The sequence below is a fragment of the Piliocolobus tephrosceles genome, chromosome 3 (assembly GCF_002776525.5).
Source record: "Piliocolobus tephrosceles isolate RC106 chromosome 3, ASM277652v3, whole genome shotgun sequence".
In the NCBI taxonomy this organism is placed as follows: Eukaryota; Metazoa; Chordata; class Mammalia; order Primates; family Cercopithecidae; genus Piliocolobus; species Piliocolobus tephrosceles.
Window position 1 is genome coordinate 20,998,769 of NC_045436.1, and position 20,438 is coordinate 21,019,206.

At 39.2% G+C, this 20,438-nt stretch overlaps 1 protein-coding gene and 1 non-coding gene across 5 annotated transcripts in view; one reads left to right on the forward strand and one right to left on the reverse strand.

Annotated features, from left to right (window-relative positions):
* PALLD (palladin, cytoskeletal associated protein) overlaps positions 1-20,438 on the reverse strand; it is a 434,025-nt gene that overhangs the window by 231,112 nt on the left and 182,475 nt on the right. For all 4 annotated transcript variants that reach the window (XM_023228753.3, XM_023228746.3, XM_031935301.1 and 1 more), the window contains 5 exons: positions 18,285-18,351; positions 16,587-16,692; positions 14,152-14,226; positions 9,006-9,147; positions 8,458-8,481 (listed from right to left, as the gene is read on the reverse strand). In XM_023228753.3, coding sequence (XP_023084521.2) covers positions 8,458-8,481; positions 9,006-9,147; positions 14,152-14,226; positions 16,587-16,692; positions 18,285-18,351 — 414 coding nt within the window. The remainder of the gene's footprint in view (positions 1-8,457; positions 8,482-9,005; positions 9,148-14,151; positions 14,227-16,586; positions 16,693-18,284; positions 18,352-20,438) is intronic.
* On the forward strand, positions 12,988-13,096 carry LOC111554177. Its single transcript, XR_002735170.2, has one exon. It is a non-coding gene; the product is annotated as a U6 spliceosomal RNA (small nuclear RNA).

Genomic DNA, 20,438 nt, shown 5'->3' on the forward strand with positions numbered 1-20,438 from the left:
TTGTGGAAACTCATAAAATGATGAGGCAGCAAGGATAAGATTACTGGGTCCCCTGGGTAATAAGGGGACATTTTCATAAATGGCTTCCTTTGCAACTATGTTTTATTTTGTCCCAAGTAACTAAAAAAGAAATCCAGCTTTTACCTTTCAAACCACATGGTTTGGCTAGGCTAACACAGTTGGTAAGAAAGAACTCTGAGCTAAAATCAACAAGATGAAATCCGGTGTGGGTAAATGTAATGCTTGTATCAATATTTGCATAGGAGGCTGGGCACGGTAGCCCACTCCTGTAATCCTAGCACTTTGGGAGGCTGAGGTGGGTGGATCACCTGAGGTCAGGAGTTCAAGACCAGACTGGCCAACATGGCAGAACCCCATCTCTACTAAAAATACAAAGATTAGCTGGGCGTGGTGGTGGATACCTGTAATTCTAGCTACTTGGGAGGCTGAAGTAGGAGAATCGCTTGAACCTGGAAGACAGAGGTTGCACTGAGCCGAGATCGTGCCACTGTACTGCAGCCTGGGCAACAGAGCAAGACTCTCTCAGAAAAAATAAAATAAAATAAAATAAATTGCAAAGGATTTTTTAAAATTGTTAATTGTATTTAATATCATATATAAAGAAGGATATTTAAAATGTACCATTTAAGGAATAACAGTGAAATGAACCCCTGTGTATCTATGCTCAAGTCTATGAAATAAGACATTTCCAGTGCTTTAGAAATACCTCATAGGCTCTCCCCAGTTTTATTTTCTTTCTCCTTTGAGATAATTCCTTTGATTTTCTTTATGTGTTTACCATATCCTTAAAAAATGCATTCTTTAATTTAAAAAAATTGAGTAGTGAGCACAAATCTTGGTTGACTAAAGAAAAGGTAACCTTGTCACTGTTAGGAAAAAGATTCCAAGAACCATCTTGGGCCATCAACTAGATTCAATGTCCTTGAAAGTTTCCGAAAGCCCCATGGGGCAGTCAGTGGGTAAGGTCTTGGGTGAGTCTGGGAAATACACGGCTCACTCAGTGGGGCAGTCTGGTGGAGTCTCATGTGGGCATTCAGCAGGAATACAGTTATTGCTGGAGATGGTATCTCCATATTTTGTTTCTTTTTTTAAATTAAAAAAAATTGTGGTTACATAGAAAGTATATATATTTATTGGGCACATGACATGTTTTGATACGGGCATGCGGTATGAAATAATCACATCATGGAGAATGGGTATCTTTCCCCGCAAATATTTATCCTTTTAATTATTCAATCCAATTATGCTCCAATTAAACAATCCAATTACACGTATGTAGTTATTTTTAAATGTACAATTAATTTCTTATTGACTACAGTCACCCTGTTGTGCTATCAAATACTAGGTATTATTCTTTCTAACTATATTTTTGTACCCATGAACCATCTGCACCCCCCACCCCACCACCGCCCCTCAATACCCTTCCCAGCCTTTGGTAACCATCCTTCTACTGTTTTGATTTTTAGATCACACAAATAAGTGAGAACATGGGATGTTTGTCTTTCTGTGTCTGCTTATTTCACTAAAATAATGAGCTCCAGTTCCATCCATGTTGTTGCAAATGACAGGATCTCATTCTTTCTTATGACTGAATAGTACTCCATTGAGTATAGGTACCACATTTCCTTTAACCATGCATCTGTTGATGGATACTTAGGTTGCTTCCAGATCTTAACTATTGTGAATAGTGCTGCAACAAACATGGGAGTGCAGTTATCTATTTGATATACTGACTTCCTTTCTTTTGAGTATATATCCAGCAATGAGATTGCTGGTATTTTCTGCTTTTTACCCATTTACGCCTAGTGTTCCACTATTGAAACGCTAAGCATTTGGGAGTTATTTATATCCTACTGCTCAAGGTCATCACCAAGGTCTGATTGTAAAAATTAAAAAAATTGCAACCTCAGGCAGAGATGGTTAATTAAACTCAACATGGCCAACTTCTAGATGTCAGGACCGAGTCAAAGCAGATGCTTCTGTGGGGGTAAAATGAGTGTTCCCAGCTGATCCAGGTGACAGTCCACGGAGGGGACAGCAGGACAGCCCAAGTAGAGATGAGGTTTTTTGGGTCAGGCTGACCGCCCTGCCATTCTGTCATCCAAATAAAAGACAGGCAGAGGCAATGAACCTCCTAATGACGAAAGCCTCACTGCATTTGTCTCTCGAGACACGCGGCTCCAATCTGAACTTGCCCTTCATTCCTGATGCACAACTGTCACCCTCCTGGGGGTGCCCTGTGCCTCCTGCTTCGATGTGATCTCCTGCTTCCAGTGCCCCACCTCCACATCTTGCCCTTTCTGGGTGAATTCTCTTGCTGTGGTGGAGCACACTGTCGCGTTCCAGAGGAAAATTTTGGGGACCTTACAAGTCTGAAAATATCTCTGCTAGATTTCCACATGAAGTTTTGCCTAGGGGCAGAATTCCCAGTTGTAGGTAATTTTCTTCACAATTTTGAAGTTCTTGCTTCATTGCCTCTTTGTGGCTAGTGTGACTGCTGAGAAGGCCTATGCTATTTGCATCTTACTGGTTTGTATATAACCTGATGTCTTCTCCCTGGACACTTGTAAAATGACCTCCTTGTCCTGGAAATTCTGAATTTCATGATGATGCGTTTGGCTTTGGGTTTATTCCATATGTTGTGCCATCAGTGGATTTTTCCATCTGGAAACGGATAACTTTCAGTTTGGGGAACTTTAAAGAAATTATTTCATTGATAATCCTGTCTCTCGCCTCTTCTTTCTTCTCTCCTTCTGGAATCCCAGTTATTCGGCTATGCATCTCCAATTTTGTTGCCTTTTCTCTCTTATATCCCTTCTTTGTCATTTTGCTGTACTTTGTAGGACATCTGCTCAAGTTTCATTTCTGCTATGAACCTTTTCATTTCAAGAACTCTGTTTCTCAAGTGTCCTCCCTCTCTTTATTTTTTTCTAGCTTTTCATTTTTATTTCTTGGGTGGAATGATTTCCTTATATCCTTTAAGAGATATTTTGTTTGTTTTGTTTTCTTTTACATTTTCCTCTCTTTGCAAATCCATTTTCTCAAAGTTCCCTTTTAGGAAGGTCACTTGTTTTTTTCTGTATCATTCATGCTACAGGATTTCTCCAGATGCCTTTTATCTCTGCTTGTCTGACGGGGATGGGAGTTTATTAAGCTCTGAGTACAAGAGAGGAACTTATCCACTTTGGTCTTCCCAATAGCACAATCTAAGTGGCATCTTTATAACAGAAACTCCCAAATCATTATCTTTGGATTTATTTTTTCTCTCAGGATGTTCAAATTGCCCAGAGAAGAATCCTTCAGTCTCTGCTGAGAGAGGTAAAGTTCACAGGCCAGCAGGCTGGAATGTGAGTCCTGGAAGAGGACTGGAAATAGGCACATATGACATTTACAATTCCAAAACCCACTCAATTTTCTTTTTGGTGCATACTCAAACGTGTCTGAGTCTTCCCCCTCTCCCTCTAGCACAAGCTTGTCCAACCCATGGCCTCTGGGCCGTATGTGGCCCAGGACAGCTTTGAATGTGGCCCAACACAAATTCATAAACTTTCTTAAAACATTATGAGATTTTTTTTAAGCTCATACGCTATCATTAGTGTCCGTGTATTTTATGTGTGAACCAAGACAATTCTTCTTCCAGTGTGGCCCAGGGAAGCCAAAAGATTGGACACTCTTCCTCTAGAAAGTAAACCAAACTTTCTTAGTTCATGGGACTCTAAGTTTCTCAATACTTTTTAAATGGTGCCCCTAAGCCAAAAGACATAACTAATAGTTATGTTTGTTACATAGTTATTTCCAAAGAACTTAATAAGTATTTATGCCTAAACAATTTAGGATTTAAAAATACATATAAATTGAAAGAAAAATACTATGATTTTATTCTTAAATAGCCACTATTTCTTACTAATGGCTGTGTGCATCTGCTGGGCACTGTGCCTCCTCTCTTGGAATCAGATTCGATAAGCCAGCCTCATTTCATGTTTCACATGGATTTTCATGAGGTACTTACTTTTTATCACACACTCATCAAAAACTCAGTTTCACAAAGAGATTATGTCATAAAAAAGAATGGAGGGTGATCTAATGTTGAAATTCTGAACTAGTTCAAGCTGGTCATTGTTCCATATCTGTCAAATGTCAAGTTTGAATGTGTTTGCATAAATAAGTTTCAAATATATTACAGCATCCCTGTCAGCGTGGTGTGGCGCCCCAGGGCATCCTGTCACACTCTTGGTGAACTGTAAGTTTCATATGGCCTACTTTTGTTCAACCCACCATCCTAACCTAGAACATGCATTAAGTTTTTACTGCATACGATCTACTGGGATCTCAAGAAACTTCCCTATCTTTGCCCTCCTATAACAGCACCTTAGTACATTTAACTAAGTGGAACTTACTTTATATTGTGAATCGCAGAATCAAAGCCTAGACTCTACTGCACAAGATCTAGCATGGGTCACATTGGTTAGCAGAACTTAAAATTGAAAGCAGGAGGCAATATATATTTATACATATAATTCCACAACCAGTAAGACGCGTTTTTGTGTTTTTAATTTTGCACGCTATTAGACAGTGCTCTAGAAGTAACTCAACACAGTTTGTGGCTGTTTCCAGACAGCTGAGTGAGTAAGAGACTGAGTATTAACAGATGTCAAAGGAGTCCTCTGTGCCCCCCACCCCCAGACTAGTCTTTGAAGGATTCTATCAGTACAAAGTCAGAATTTCAAAGAAGGTCAGAGAAGGTACTATGACAAACGGATGCTGGTCTTAAGTAAGCTAACTAGCTATTAATTCACAAAACAGTCTGAAAAGATTTGTGATGCAAGCTGACTTCTGTCTAGACAGAGAGGGGAGTGTAAAACACATCAGACAGATACGACGCAGCAGTGACAAGAAAAACCTGTTTCAGTTGCACAGATGCATTTGGAGACAACCTGCTATTTCCTTCTTTATCTAAATATCTAATTCCTAATGGGGCTATATCTAGGTACTAGGGAATTTCAATTTTATTTCTGGAGCTTTAAAACATCTTGCCCATGAATAAGGAAGAGGCTAAAGAGAAGAGGAAAAAAGAAACAAAAAGAATGAGGGAGTGAGATTGAAAAAGAGGAAGACAGGGAGGGAATGAAGGAGGTGAGGGGAGAGAAAGAGACAGAGAAGGGCGAGAGTGAGCGAGAGTCTCTGTCAGAGGAAAGGAAGAAGGTAGGAAGACAGAGTAACAAAAACAGAAAGCTTAAACGTTTTCCTGAATTTCAAAGGCTATTTATGTGTTAGCATTTGGAAAATATCACTGACCTAGTCCTATAAAATGTATCTCTTGCCTCAGATGTATTGTAGTCATGTCTGTTTTTCTTCCTTCCACTTAACAATGGCTAAGAAAACAGTTTGTAGGGAAGCCAGTTCCTACACACTTCCATACAGTTGAATAGCTCAGAGGTCCATTAGCTATAAGTCAATCAGGTCATTTAAAGAAGGCAAACAGTCATATTTATTCTTTGCTTTTTCCTCTGACATAGCAACTTCAAGGTCAATGTAAGGAAAACACTTGGCAACTAGTAAAAGAATCATACCTAGTTTTGACAGGCGTGACAAGACATTGTTTAAGCACAAATATGCTGTAACATTTGCTTGTTCTGAAGTTCTTACTCATAACAACTCATGTAATTAGTCACTTGAGTAGTCATTCATGTGTTTAAGGGCTTTTTTTTGTTTAAAAAATATGATCATGGATTTTATTTAATGCTGCATGCCAACTGCTGATTTCCTGAAGCAGAGCATTTTAACGCTGGAAAAGGGAAAGAAGAAAGTCTCGTAGTGTCATGGTAAAAACAATTGTGGAGAAATCATCGGTCAGGAAAACTCACTGTGTTAGTTTTTAATAGCTTCTGACTATATAATTGTTTCTGGTGTATTGACAGATTTGCTTGAAATATTTCTCTGCCCGGAGAAATTTTTCAGAAAATGCTATTATTGTAGTTGGAATGAAGGAGTCTGTTTTCTTAAACGCTTTCAGATCTAAGTATGTAAATAAGAAAATTCAGTAAACACACAGAGGAAAAATTTTTCTGCATTGCTAGGACAAGGGATTTAAAAGGAAAGCCTTCCATATCTTGCTCTTTTCTGCATGATTTTGCTACGTTAAAGCAAATGGCATTGAAGAACGTTCTAGAGGTCAGGTGATTCCATGAAGCTGTTTAGGACTAATTTTATTAAATAATTCACGATCAAAACTATATTCTAGAAGCCAAGCAGCAAACTGTAACTGAAACAGGAGTGTGTGTAGGGTAAGTGATGAGGACGCAGGGCGCGGGGTAGATCTGAAACAGAAGGAGTGTGTGTAGGGTAAGTGATGAGGACGCAGGGCTCAGTGGAGATGTTTTCTTCCTCCCTCCTCATCCAAATTTATTCTTCCTTAGCCAGTATATTCTGAGTGTTTTCGATTTTCAAAGAAAACTAAGCTGCTCAGTTTCTAACCAATGTTTTGACTTTGCAGATGACAGTTTGTGATTTTCCAACCTACATTTGATAAATCGTCATCACCTATGTGCATGATGACAACGTATAACACCACAATGAAATGAAAAGAGAGTTGCAGGAGTTCACTCTGAATCCAAAACGCAATGTCAAAGGCTGCGTTAAGTCATGCTAGCAGTAACATTTTTACAATTTTTGGCTCAAAATTTTAGTCTTATTTATACACAAAGCATTAAAAGACATAAATTGCTTCAAAGGTTTGTTTCATATAATAAGCCATTTCTTGTAGATAAAAGATACTTGGTTCCTACTTTTATATCTACCTATCTATCTAAAGTTGTTTAAAACAGCAAACGCACAAGATGTGCCCTAACTCCCTATAGGATTTCCACATCAGCTCATGCAGCAGATTTAATCTCAGAAAATCCATGTATCAGAAAAGTAGTATTATGCAATTTTATTCTAAGACACTTCACAGACAAAATATGCAGTTGTATATTTCCACAGTCTGGAAAGTGACTACAGTGTTTGATGTGATGAGTGACACATTAAGTGGAGTGACTTGCTCTGCTTGTAATTCATGACAAGAGGGCAGATCAATTCCAGTTGTTCCCTAAGGATGCTGCTCAGCCTCCCTCAAGCTTTGGATCCTAATAGGGTCAAACTCTGCTTTTAAAGATCCAGTACACAGACGTGAGAAGTTCAGGGACTGACTGCAGTAATCTGACCTGCAGTGGCCCACAGAGAACTTTCCAGTTCCCCCAAGAAGAGTCAGAGCAAGGTCACGGCTCCTAAGACACATGTGGCAAGATCCGCTCCACACTGAAGCAGAGAAACAAACAGGAGAAACAGGAAAATGACTTGTTTTTCTACCCTTTGTTCAGAAATAAGTGAAACTGTGACTCTGCTGATGGGAAAAATACAGAAGAAAATAATCTCGCGGCCGGGCGCGGTGGCTCAACCCTGTAATCCCAGCACTTTGGGAGGCCGAGACGGGCGGATCACGAGGTCAGGAGATCGAGACCATTCTGGCTAACATGGTGAAACCCCGTCTCTACTAAAAACTACAAAAAAACTAGCCGGGCGAGGTGGCCGCGCCTGTAGTCCCAGCTACTCGGGAGGCTGAGGCAGGAGAATGGCGTGAACCCGGGAGGCGGAGCTTGCAGTGAGCTGAGATCCGGCCACAGCACTCCAGCCTGGGTGACAGAGCGAGGCTCCGTCTCAAAAAAAAAAAAAAAAAAAGAAAGAAAGAAAGAAAAAAAGAAAATAATATTGCGGAGGACATACGATGTAGTACCTAGACAAAAATTTGTTTCCTTTACAAACACTGTTTCAGTCCACGAGGAACCATAAACATGCAATATGTCTGAGGCAGGGAACAGCTGGATCACATAGCACTGTGATCTGGTCAAACGACCTGATAATTAAGAGTGATCTGGGGGCAAGATGACTTTCCTCATGCTTGCAGAATAGTAAAAGTTTATGGCTCAGGGCACATAAATGAGAAATGCCTGGGGGTCCATTTTGCTTACCTCTTTGAGCTGCTCTCATTTGAGACACATTTCTAAGCTGGGGTTGTCAGTGGGTTCTGATCAGTACAAATATGCAGTAGATTGTCCTTCTCTACTGGAATTTTAAGAGGATGTTTTTTCATCATCAGCTTAGTTTGCTTTCTGAGCCTAAAAGACTGTATTTTAAAAAGCCTGAAGTCACTGAGCTTGACCTTCTTGTCTGAATGGAACTTAATGTTTTGCTAATAAAGACACTGATGTAAAATGCAGTGTACAGAGACTCCATGATAAAGAAGACATTGTCTTTAAGGGGGTTTCACATTTCCAGGGAACCACAAAAACATTGTCCTGCTTACGGCTTTAAGATAGAAACAAAGAACTATTGAGACCCAAAAGATACATTATCCGCTCCCTCTCCCACCAAAAAAAAAACCCCTAAAAATATTCTTACCAGGTTCAGCTGTAGATCTAGGTTCTGTTAGCCACATGAAAAAGATAAATTAGAACAAAGTATTAGAATGGGATTCTATTAATAAAAAAAAAGCCTACTTCTTCCTTTCCATTACCTTGTCTAGGACATGACTGAAGAAATGTTACAATCAAACTCCATCATACAAAAGATATAAAGTGATAGATCAGTTTATATTTCTATAAAACATAGAAACTCAAATTCCTGTATCAACTTACACTAGGAAATTTTTCCAACTGCAGTTCATAGATGGGCTCTAGGAGCCTTGTGAACCTCCTAAAATTATTCATGCAAATTTGAGTCCAAATGTATATATGCATTTTTTAAGAAGAAAGAATATATGACTTTCATTAGAGTTTCAAGGGGGTCACAGTTTCCATTACTGGATTTCAACACACTGTAGATGATCTGATCTTGCCACTCTTTGAAAATAGAGATCAATTCATCTCAATGACTTAGCCCTTCTTGGTTTTCTTGAAGCTGGAGAGAATAAAATGGTCAGACTTCCGGACATGGGCACTTCTCCTTACTTTTCTGTAGAATTCGGAAATCTGGAGAGTCTTGGATTTCACTCCCTTGCCGAAACCACTGGACCTGCAGAGGGGGTGCCCCTCGGACCCGGCACTCCAGAACCACCACCTGGCCTTCCGCCACAGCTGTGTTTTGAAGTTCCTGAAATTCAAGGAAAATGTACCCCATCAGACTTCGGTGCATTTTTAAGCAATTTCACAACACAGAAGAAAAACTGCAAATCCTAGACAAAACAGATACAAACACAAAATGCAAAACTTGCATCACAAAATAATTAGTACTGACTCAGGTAAGGATAAACACCTTTGAATCCACTGATTATCAGCTTTTCACCCTCTCCAGGTCATAAAATGAGTAAAGTTGACCAAAGTCCTGCAGAGCTTTCTGGCCTATCTGCGAATTTGCACTGACCGCTCTGCATTTATGGAATTTGATGGTAACCACTGTTAACTTTCTTTATCTACATTTAAGAGGAAGCGGGTGGAATGTGAATCTCTTGAAACAATCACACTCTAAATAAAAGTAGATTCTTATGAAAACCAGACAAGAAGAGAAAAAAGACATGCATTTGCTTTCACATGCCTCAGCCTTTTCATGCACCACCTCTGCCCGACTAGTTTCCGATGCTGAGTTTATTAAGCTAAGGGGTTTCTGTATTTTCTCATTTTGAGATTCTGAGGAAAGTAATGAAACATGCTGCACTTCTTCCTTATTGACTTTCATTTCCTCCTTCTTGGCTCCTGCCTTTGTTGTCCCTCACCACACTCCAACTCCAGACCAATAAATCTTTACAATCCAACAGATTAGAAATTAATTTGGCTTTATAGATACATAGAGGTAAAGCTTTTATACTTGTTCTTAAATATCAGGACATTAATATTTCCCTCACATATATCTTCTCTCTACCCTTCTTCTCCAGAATTAACTAGCAATAGGGCCCTTTAAACTTTCTTACTATTTAAACTTCTGACTATAGAATGTTGGATCTAGGCCAGGCATGGTGGCTCACATCTGTAATTCTGGCTCTTTGGGAGGCTGAGGCGGGTGGATCACCTAAGGTCAGGAGTTCGAGACCAGCCTAACCAACATGGTGAAACCATGTCTCTAATAAAAATATAAAAATCAGCTGGGCGTGGTGGCAGGCACCTGTAACCCTAGCTACTGGGGGAGGCTGAGACAGGAGAATCACTTGAACTCAGGAGGCAGAGGTTGCACTGAGCGAAGATCACACCACTGCACTTCAGCCTGGGTGACAGAGCAAGACTCCATCTCAAAAAAAGAATATTGGATCAAATGTAGGGTGTAGGACTCTCAAAATAACTCAAACATAATTTACTCATATATAGACTAAAAGCAAACAAATTCACATTAGGAAGTGTGAATTTTGTTTGTTTGTTTCTATGCATGTGTGCTAAAATTATCGGATGGGACAACAAATGATGTTCTGGAAAAACCAATTCTGTAACCAATGTCCTGTAGTAAGTGTGCTAAAACCCTGAGGAAATTCTAAAAGCCTACGACGTTGGCAGAAGAACTATAAAAGTCTAATGTGAAGTCTGAGAAGACATTTGATAAACATTTTGGTAGTTAACTAGAATGTCTTTAAGGGAAAAGGTTTAGATGATCAACTATTTCTGACTTCATTCTTTCTTCTTTCTTATATTTAAATGGAGAAAATCTCCGGTTTTAAATAGTATTTTTCTTTCTTTTGACTGGGTCCATAGAATAGCTAATTTATTAGATCAAAACAGGGTACATGTCACTTATGGGGTCCAGCTTCTATGGGTTAACCTATTAAATGTCTCTAGGCTTGTCCAGGAAGCTGTTCAGGATAGACTACAAATGGCACTGAAATATTTTTCATGCTTCAGCTTTGAGGCACCAAAAGAGACTTTGATTTATTCCTATGATTATGCATTTTTTTTTCAGTATCAGAAAGTCAGAGATGTAGGAAATGGGTAGATGCCAAGCAACTTAAGCAGTCAAAGCTCCACAGTTATTCCAGGATTGCCATTTGGATCCTCCTGGAGCTAACATTTTTATCTTGGCAAAAGCCATGGCTAAACATAGTAAGCCATTAGGAGAACCTTCGGAAACATAACAAGAGTCCCAAAGGAGACTGAAAGCCAACCTTTACAGGATGCACATGGCAACCTGGATCATCTACTTTGTGTAGTATCTTGGGGCCCTGGGGGTTTCAGGATCCATATAAGGACCCCTCTTGCCATACCATCAAGTCTGCCTGACACTGTGCTTCCTTGCAGGGGTCTATTTGGGGAGAAATGTCACATGTACGTCCATACTACCCACAGTCCTGTAGTCCACAACCCACCAACCTGCCAGGTGGCTGCAGGCAGGAGCACTGGCTCTGCCTCCGACCAGCTGTGAGACCTAGGACCTAGGAACCTTTTCCAGAGTCGCATGAGAAAACAGATGGAGGCAACCCTTGGACTGTGAAAGCCAGCCCACCTGCCATTCACTGTCATCATCATGCCTAAGAGAAAGCCCAATGAAGGTGCTGTGAGTGACAAAGTAAAGGCTAGTTTGATTTACAGAGATCAGCAGGATTATTTTCTAAACCTGCCTCTCCAAAACCAGAGACCAGGCCTAAGAAGGACCCTGCAAATCAGAGACAGAAGCTGCCTAAAGTGAGAAAGGGAAAAGCAGATGCATCAAGGAAGGGAACAGCCCTGCAGAAGAGAGATGTTCCATGGTCCAGACACAGAAAGTGGAAGGCTGGAAAAGTGGCTCTGAGCTTCCAGTGGCTCTGAGCTTCCGTGGCTCTGAGCTTCCAGTGAATTGACAGTTTGAGAGTTCTTAAAAATCAACCTATATAAAAAACAGAGTTTTGGTTTACTTCTCTTTAAAGCTGTGCTGTTAGCACAAAGAATGTTTCATGGTTTTCTTTTGGGGAAATGGGAAAGACCACTAATAGAATGACTATGTTGCAGGAGCTGGATTGCAAGGGAGGAAACAGGATTTTGTACTTAGTATTTGAGAGTCCCTCTTGGTGCCCAGGAGGAATTCCGTAACATCTACACATGCCAGACCCATGCTGGAAAGCCCGGTAGTGAAAGAAAGCAAAACTTCGCATCCCGTTTTCCTTCCCTTGTGCCACTAGCATGGACTTTATTTATTTAAACCAAGAGGCGTGTTGGGCTCTGGCACCCCCAAATCAACTGTATCTTGGTTACCAATACATTGGGCAACACACCCTTTCTGGTGATGACCTTGGGAAGCTGCTTCTGCAAAACTCTTAAACTACATCCTAAATGTGGAGTGTCCACCCCTCCGTAAACATGTTCTGTTCTTAACATCAAAGGAAGACTTCATTGGTTATCAGATTGACATAGTTTTAGGCAGGGTTTTACATGATTTCTTTTTTAGCAGCCTAGCTAGGAGGGTAGTTTCCAAGTTGTTACCACTTGTTATCATTTGTTGCCTGTGCCCAACTGGAAACACTGTAACTGCTTATGAAAAGATATTTTATAAAGCTTGGATTCAACCAGCTGAAGGGAAAAAAAATCATTCCTTAAATGGAGATTACAACAATGCTTTTCTTTTCTGCCTCACAAAAGTTTTATAGATTTGCTTTCACATTTGTCTTTAGTTTACTAGGAATTGTTTGTTGTGAAAAGTATGAGGTAGGAGTCCAACTGGATACTTTTTCACCTCTGCTGAAGAATCAATTCTTTCTCCAGTGATTTGCAAGTTTCTGTAAGTATTCAGTATCTCTGTGGGCTCTACTCCAATTACACATCAATTTCTCTAGCCTCGTACCAGGACCATACTGCCCTAATTACTATACCTTTAAAACGTCTTGCTATCTCATAGGACAAATCCCACTCCTTCCTAACACTACCTTATTTTCCTTCCTCAGGTGTATCCTGGCTATTCTTAGCCATTGTTTTTCCTCCACACAACTTTTCGAATTAGGTTGCTAAATTCTACATCAAACAAACAATTAAAAACCAGGAACCTGTGCTTGCTTTGGCAGCACATATATACTAAAATTGGGATGATACAGAGAAGATGAGCATGGCGTCTGCGCAAGGATGACACGCAAATTCGCGAAGTGTTCCATATTTTTAAATGTGGCTCATATACACCATGGGATACTATGCAGACATAAAAAAGAATGAGTTCATGCCCTTTGCAGGGGACATGGATGAAGCCGGAAACCATCATTCTTAGCAAACTAACACAGGAACAGTAAACCAAATACCGCATGTTCTTACTTATAAGTGGGAGTTGAACAATGAGAACACATGGACACAGGGAGGGGAACATACACACCTGGGGCTTGTCGGGGGATGGGGGACAAGGGGAGGAATAGCATTAGGACAAATACCTAATGCATGCAGGGCTTAAAACCTAGATGACGGGTTGATAGGTGCAGCAAACCACCATGGCACAGGTATACCTATGTAACAGACCAGCATGTTCTGCACATGTATCCCAGAATTTAAAGTAAAAACAAAACAAAACAACAAAACAAAAATACCCAGGAATCTGTTGGAATTGTAGCCAGATTTACATTAAATACAGATTAATCAGGGAGTCAGACTTTATAGTCTGTCGGTCTGCAAGCATGGCACGTCTCCATTTATTTGGGCCTTTTAAAATGTCTTTTAATAAAGTTTTATAATTTTCTCTAAAAAGAAAAAAGGAAGGAAAAAGGAAGAGAAGAAATGCTATATGGAACCATGTCTGACTTGAGAGGCTGACCAATGAACTGGATGCCATTCAGCCTGGCAATGCAAATTCTGGACTCGACAAATGGAAAATTAGTCAGTTTTTCTGAATTTCTATAAAACTTGCTAGATTTCCCAAGCAATTTCCTGCACAGAGTTTTTTTTTTTTTTTTTTTTTTTTTTTTTTTTAAATCTTTTTTCTACCTGTCTTGGCTTTCCCACTAGATTTTAGGCTCTATCAAGTTCCTGCTCACATCTCTCAGAACCCATCACAAGATTATAGTCACACGGCAGTTGTTCAACAAGTATCTATTTAATCCCAAAGGTAACCATGGTAATCAGCCTACTAATCTGTTCCTTTTAATTTTTAAAGATTGCTACATGAAGCCACATGTAAATGAAATTGAAGGACCAAAGCAAACACAGAGAATGAGACTTCCAGATGTCAGACCTTTGTAAAAACAGGAGGAAAGTAGGCAGTGGTGGCTCCATCAGGTCGGCAGAGATACGAAGTTGGACTGTGAACCTGCAAAAGCAGAGACACATGGATCAAATTCTAAATATATAAATCGCCTAAAAGATGGGCTGAAGAAACCTTTCATTATGGGGATCGCCCCACTTGAATGAAACGAGTGAATGAAAGTATCGCCATACGTCATTTTACTTGTCTACTCTTACAGCACAGACATTGTTCCACTTCCTCATTTCACATCTGTTACTCTTCTCTGTTCAAAAGGATATTCAAGGCAAAAGTTCCCTGGGTCCTTGGGGATCCACGAGTTTTTAAATGCTATTACCAAATGGATTTCTGTGTGTGGGACTTCCACACGGGTCTTTTTAAAAGTTCTTGTAGACATTATATTTTATTTTTAAATACAGTTTGGATTCAATGCATAAAAGCCATTGGCTATCGGCAATGGAGGGTAAATTATCAAACATCTACGTATCCTTACTTAACTTGTACTCTATTTTGATATAGGGATTATGGGAAAGGAGAGAAAAGAAATTTTTTTTATTGACGTGCAAAAAACAAAGGCACTAAAATACCTATTGAATGACATTCATCTCTGGAGAAATATAAGGATTTCAGAGTAGTGAATGGAAAATACTTCTTTGTGAACTATCACTTATTTTTCAATAATCTGGATTTGTTCATGTATGGAAGCTATTGTTAGCTTCTTAACCCAAGATGATGGTGATCTGGTATTGTGTGTCTAAACATGCCACGGGACATCATGAAGAATTTTGGCAGAGCTGTAGAGATGCTAGGATGGTAATGGAGCTTATTCGTTACCCCTGGAAGACTTTACTGGCCTGTGATTCAAGAGGTCTGGGTTTCACTTTTCACTGTCTTTTTATGTCCCAAGAATATGTGAACACTCTTAGAGTATTAATATTTCCTCTATGCCAGGGACTGTTCCAAGTGTTATATGAAGATAAACTCACTGGATCTTCAGGACAAACTTGTGAGATACATGGTGTTATTATCTTCATTTTACAGATGAAAACACTAGGCTTGAAGGGTTACATTATTTGCTTAAGCTTCCTCTGTTAGGAAGTGGTAGAACTGGGATTCAAACCCAGGCAGTCTGGTTCCAGAGCACTACTTGACATCACATTGCCTGCAATAAGAAAGTGAAGGAGTTTCTCTGGGCGCTTCATTCTCCCAACTATAAACATGGGGTAAACTACCTTCCATTCCATGTCTTTGTAGAATTTAATCCATTTAAAAATATACTCTTTACATTACTACGGTATTTACATATCTAGATGTGTGTGTATCTATTTCCTAGACTTCTGTCTTACATCTAAATATATTCTGTCACATTCACCCCATTAGGGAATGGGGTGGGTGACATTTTTTTTCCTGTCATGAAATGCCTAGCACAGTACTAAGCACTCCATAAATATTTATCAATATTTAAACATCAAATACCAACAAATGCCCATTGGTTTAATCAAATATTTCTATAAATTCCACTCTGGTTAAGGGATTTAAAGGAAATATGTACTATATATGCTATCTCCGAGTAACTGATACTGGTTGATGCAAGTTTATGGACCCAAATGTCTTCTGTCTACTGTTTGTATTTTCCATGTATCGATAGTACATATTGGCCTCTATAGTGGCTGAAACACCCCTGAGCATTCAATAGGTAGTAAAGGCTGAAGGAGGACATGTAAGACATACTCATTACTTAGGAATGAGTTTACATTTCAAGACTGTGGGAGAAAACCTTTCTCTGAGTGCTGTCTTTGAACATATTCATTAAATCATGATTTAGAGACATCCAGATGTAATTTTTTTAACTTTTTTTTAAAGTTCATATTGTTTGTGTTTGCAAAGTAAACTCATTATAATTACTCCAGTAGTTTATATTATTGTTCTTTGAGGGCTATAGCAGTCTTACAATAAAATAAAAGCAAGATCAAAAAGCATGGTGAAGTCAAGGAATTTGAGTTGTTTTTTCTTATTTGTTTAGCTTTTAGGAGTGGGAAAGCTTTTTATTGGTATGCAGACTTGTCTTTTAATTTGTAATGAGCTAATAAATTTGGCTAAATGAAAGAGCATATACATGTGAGGGAATAATCAAATAGTTACAGCTAAAACAGATACCATTTTATCAGGTTATTAGCTGTTAGAGAAAGAAGTTCCCAATGGAAATGCAAATGTTGACTAATTGGTGGTGTGGCTTTGGTTAAAGGTTATTTTTAGTGAACTGAAAGGAGAAACCCTACCTACAATTTTCTTTGCTCCGAATTTTGTGTCCACTCAGAAAATATTTCAAGGGAGTATACTAGTTAGAATCAAAGCCACATTCTTAAAATCCGCAAGTTTGCTGATGAGTTCGACCCCTTATGGGCTCAGGCTCAAGGCATACTTACCTGTTGCACAGGGACAGATAATGGTTGAATCACAGCTGTGGTCACCCCTGTCTTTGGAGATGATGATCCTATTGTCAAGGAAACAGAAGTTGTTTTCTTTTGAGCTCTGGAAAACAGGAAGGTGAGTGTTTAGTCAGATTTTTTGTTTTGTTTTGTTTTGCTTTTTTAGCAGAAATAATTCCTTGAAACATTTCAACAGAAAAGCTAGGTTTCTTTTTGCATACTCCACCCACTTCAACTGTAATTGCTTCCACAATGGGAATGCATAACTGACAGCTAGAATAGCTGCGGTCAGTATATGCATGTACCTTATAGAATGTACCTTATAGATATTTAGCAAAATCAATACATGAGTAAAAGAAAAGTAGCTCGATGTAACTGAGACACTGATGAAGATGCTAACATATTAAACTTGAAAATCCTAAGAGAAAATACTTGGAAAAAATCCAATCTTTATTAATAAGCAGAGATTTGAAATGTTTAGGGTTAGGGTCCTATATTTAACTCAAAGTTTTGGTTGTCTATTTTAAGTCTAGCAGCTGCTCTTTGTTCTGATTTCTAATTTTGTTGCGGGTATCTTGGAATTTTTGTGTTTTCTTAGTGCATATAAGTTAGTGAGGTACTCACAGAAGATTAAGAAGAGTTGGTTTCTAGGCCTAGCTTTGCCAAGTAGCTGGCTGTGAAATCTGAAGCAAGCCATGTAACTTCACTAAACTTGAGCTCCTTATCAAAAATCAGGGGTGGTCAAATAATCTTACAAGGTCCTTTTAGCATCACTGATTATTTGATGCTGAATGGATATAATTTTTATGTACATACTAGCAGATAAAAGAAATTTATTAGAACAGACTCAATATTTATGGAGTTTTCCATAATACAAATTTCTGGTAGATTTTATTTTTGTCAAATAATTAAGATATTAATGTTTTAATAATTGGTACGTCTTTGTAGGAATAACTAAGTTTTGTGAATTTCAGGTACAAGATCTAAATAAAAATAGATTGTATCCAAAGGAAAACCTACTTCTGGCCTAATTAGATATTTTCCAACTTGCATAAATAAATTAGTCCTCACATTTTAGTAATGATTTAACTGATTTTCTCTTAATGTGACTTTTCTTTCCACACATTTAGACTAAGTTAGATGGCTGTCTTTGAAACTAACATTGCATACAGTAAAATTCTGGCATATCAATGACGAAATGCAGACTTCAAAGTTCAAATTTACAAGTTAAAAATTGTGTTGGGGCTGGACATGGTGGCTTGTGCCTATAATCCCTCCCAACACTTCGGGAGGTTGAGACAGGAGGATCGCTTGAGTCCAAGAGTTCCAGATGAGCCTGGACAACATAGTGAGACCCCCTCTCTACCAAAAAATAAAAAAAAGATTAGCCAGGTATGGTGGTGTATGCCTATAATCCCAGTTACTTGGGAGGCTAAAGTGGGAGGACCACTTGAGTCTGGGAGGTCAAGGCTTCAGTGAGCCATGTCGCACCACTGTACTTCAACCTGGGTGACAGAGTGAGACCCTGTCTCAAAAAAAAAAAAAAAAAAAAATTGTGTCCCAACCTCAGTATTTGGTTTCTGATTATCATCAGTTGACTTTTTCCTTCAAAGCACAGCAAGCATGGTTTCATACCCCAACCATTCTGTTGCCGTTCTTTGCTTCCAGATAATCGATGGAATTGTAGGCACTTACTGTGGCATAGCTCCAGCTTTTGATTTGAAAGCTAAACTTTCACTGTCGGAATCTGTTGAACTGGCACCTGGGAAAGTATTAAAGATAATGGTAAAGTTAAGATATCAGTGTTATCTATAATAATTGCAAAGAATTATATTTCCCTTAAATAAAATAACATACAAAGTCTTTTTGACCGAAACACACAATAAAATAGAGTGATTCAGGCTCAGACCATTTTTTATTTGTACTGTTTCTTCAGAAACTCATTTTAAAAAAGTACTACTATAAACAGCTTTCTTCAAAGCAATATACTTTCAATGGCAGATTTATTATTAGTTTCATTTTTATCACCGTGGTCATCACAACCGTACTTTTAAATGGCTATAAACTATGAAATAAAGATGTGTGTGTGTCTGCGTGAAGAACACCCATGCTTTTAAACTGTAACCTTCTCCAGAGATTGCAGGGTAAGGACTGATATGTCTTTATTACTCATGAATCAGAAGATGCTTTCTGGCTCCTGGGTAAAACTGAGTATGACAGTGGTTCTGTTCTTGAATAAGAAGGCCTTTGATTTTGGATCACGCCTTCCCAAATTCATTTGCATTATTACTGTTCTTAAATAAAGGGTCAACTTACTAGATTTTTAGTCAAAAGGTAAACTGCAGTCAGATTTTGATGTTTACATATTTCATGTGAAGAGATTTTAGGCAACAGACTTAAAAAATTGCAATGGTTTGAAGTATATTCTTAATGTTTCCAAGACATATTTAACTTGGGTCATTTCTATTCTTTTATATAATAATACATGATTATAGGAAAATAACCACAGAGCGCAGAATTGTGCAGCCTAATAGTAAAGATCAGTGGGCACCTTCCTAAATGCCCTTCCCAAATACCACATTAAGTCTGATGTGTATTATTCCTGATAAGTCTTTTTTTTTTTTTTTTTGAGACGGAATCTTGCTCTGTCACCCAGGCTGGAGCACAGTGGCGCAATCTTGGCTCACTGCAACCTCTGCCTCCTGGGTTCAAGCAATTCTCCTGCCTTCTGAGTGCCTGGGATTACAGGTATGTGCCACCATGCTCTGCTAATTTTCGTATTTTTTTTTTTAGTAGGGATGGGGTTTCACCATGTTGGCCAGACTGGTCTCGAACTCCTGACCTCAAATGACCCGCCCACCTTGGCCTCCCAAAGTGCTGGGATTACAGGCGTGAGCCACTGCACATGGCCCAGATAAGTTTAATACAGCATATCAACATATTTAGATTTATGTACATATTTATACAAATGGGTTCACATGACATGTTCACTTGGCATTTGGCTAGTTTTGCCTATCAGTAGATTATTTAGAATACATACGTTCACTGTATTCTCTTGTATAGCTGCCTGGTATTCCTTCCAGTGACTCTACTGTGATATGTTTTCCAATCTTTTATTGACATTGAAAACAGCCATGTTTATGTAACTCTGCTGGAATGTTTGCTGTCCCTTCCTACTTATTTCTGTGTCTACCATTCAGTGTAGGCTTTCTTCGCCTGGGGCCTGGACTACCATAAACCATTCTTGCCTTCCCATCTCCTCCTTCTCAAATTCTTCGTTGCCCTCCCTGTGTGGGATAGATTTTCCTAGAGCAAGCCTTCCCTGTTAAAAATGAGATGATCAGAGTCTCTACTCAGTAACATAAAAAAACCCCAAATTCGTCATTTAATGACCCTCATGATTTCCAACTTCATTTTCTACCTCTATTTGCCAGAACTTCTTGGACTTTCAAGTTATGTAACCCTAATTCAGAGAGCTGAGTCCACCTGCACACCTATGGTGTGCACTCCATAAGGGGGATACGCAGTGAAGACACACACACACACACCACCACACACCACACCCCCCCACACACATCACATCCATCCTCACCCCACTCCATACATACACACACACACCCACACACATATCCCACCACACACAACACACACACATACCCGACATCCATACACACCCCACCACATACACACACCCCATCACACACCACACCCCCCCACACACACCACATCCATACTCACCCCCCTCCACACACACCCACACACACATCCCACCACACACGACACACACACATACCCGACATCCATACACACCCCACCACACACACACACACCACCACACACCACACACAC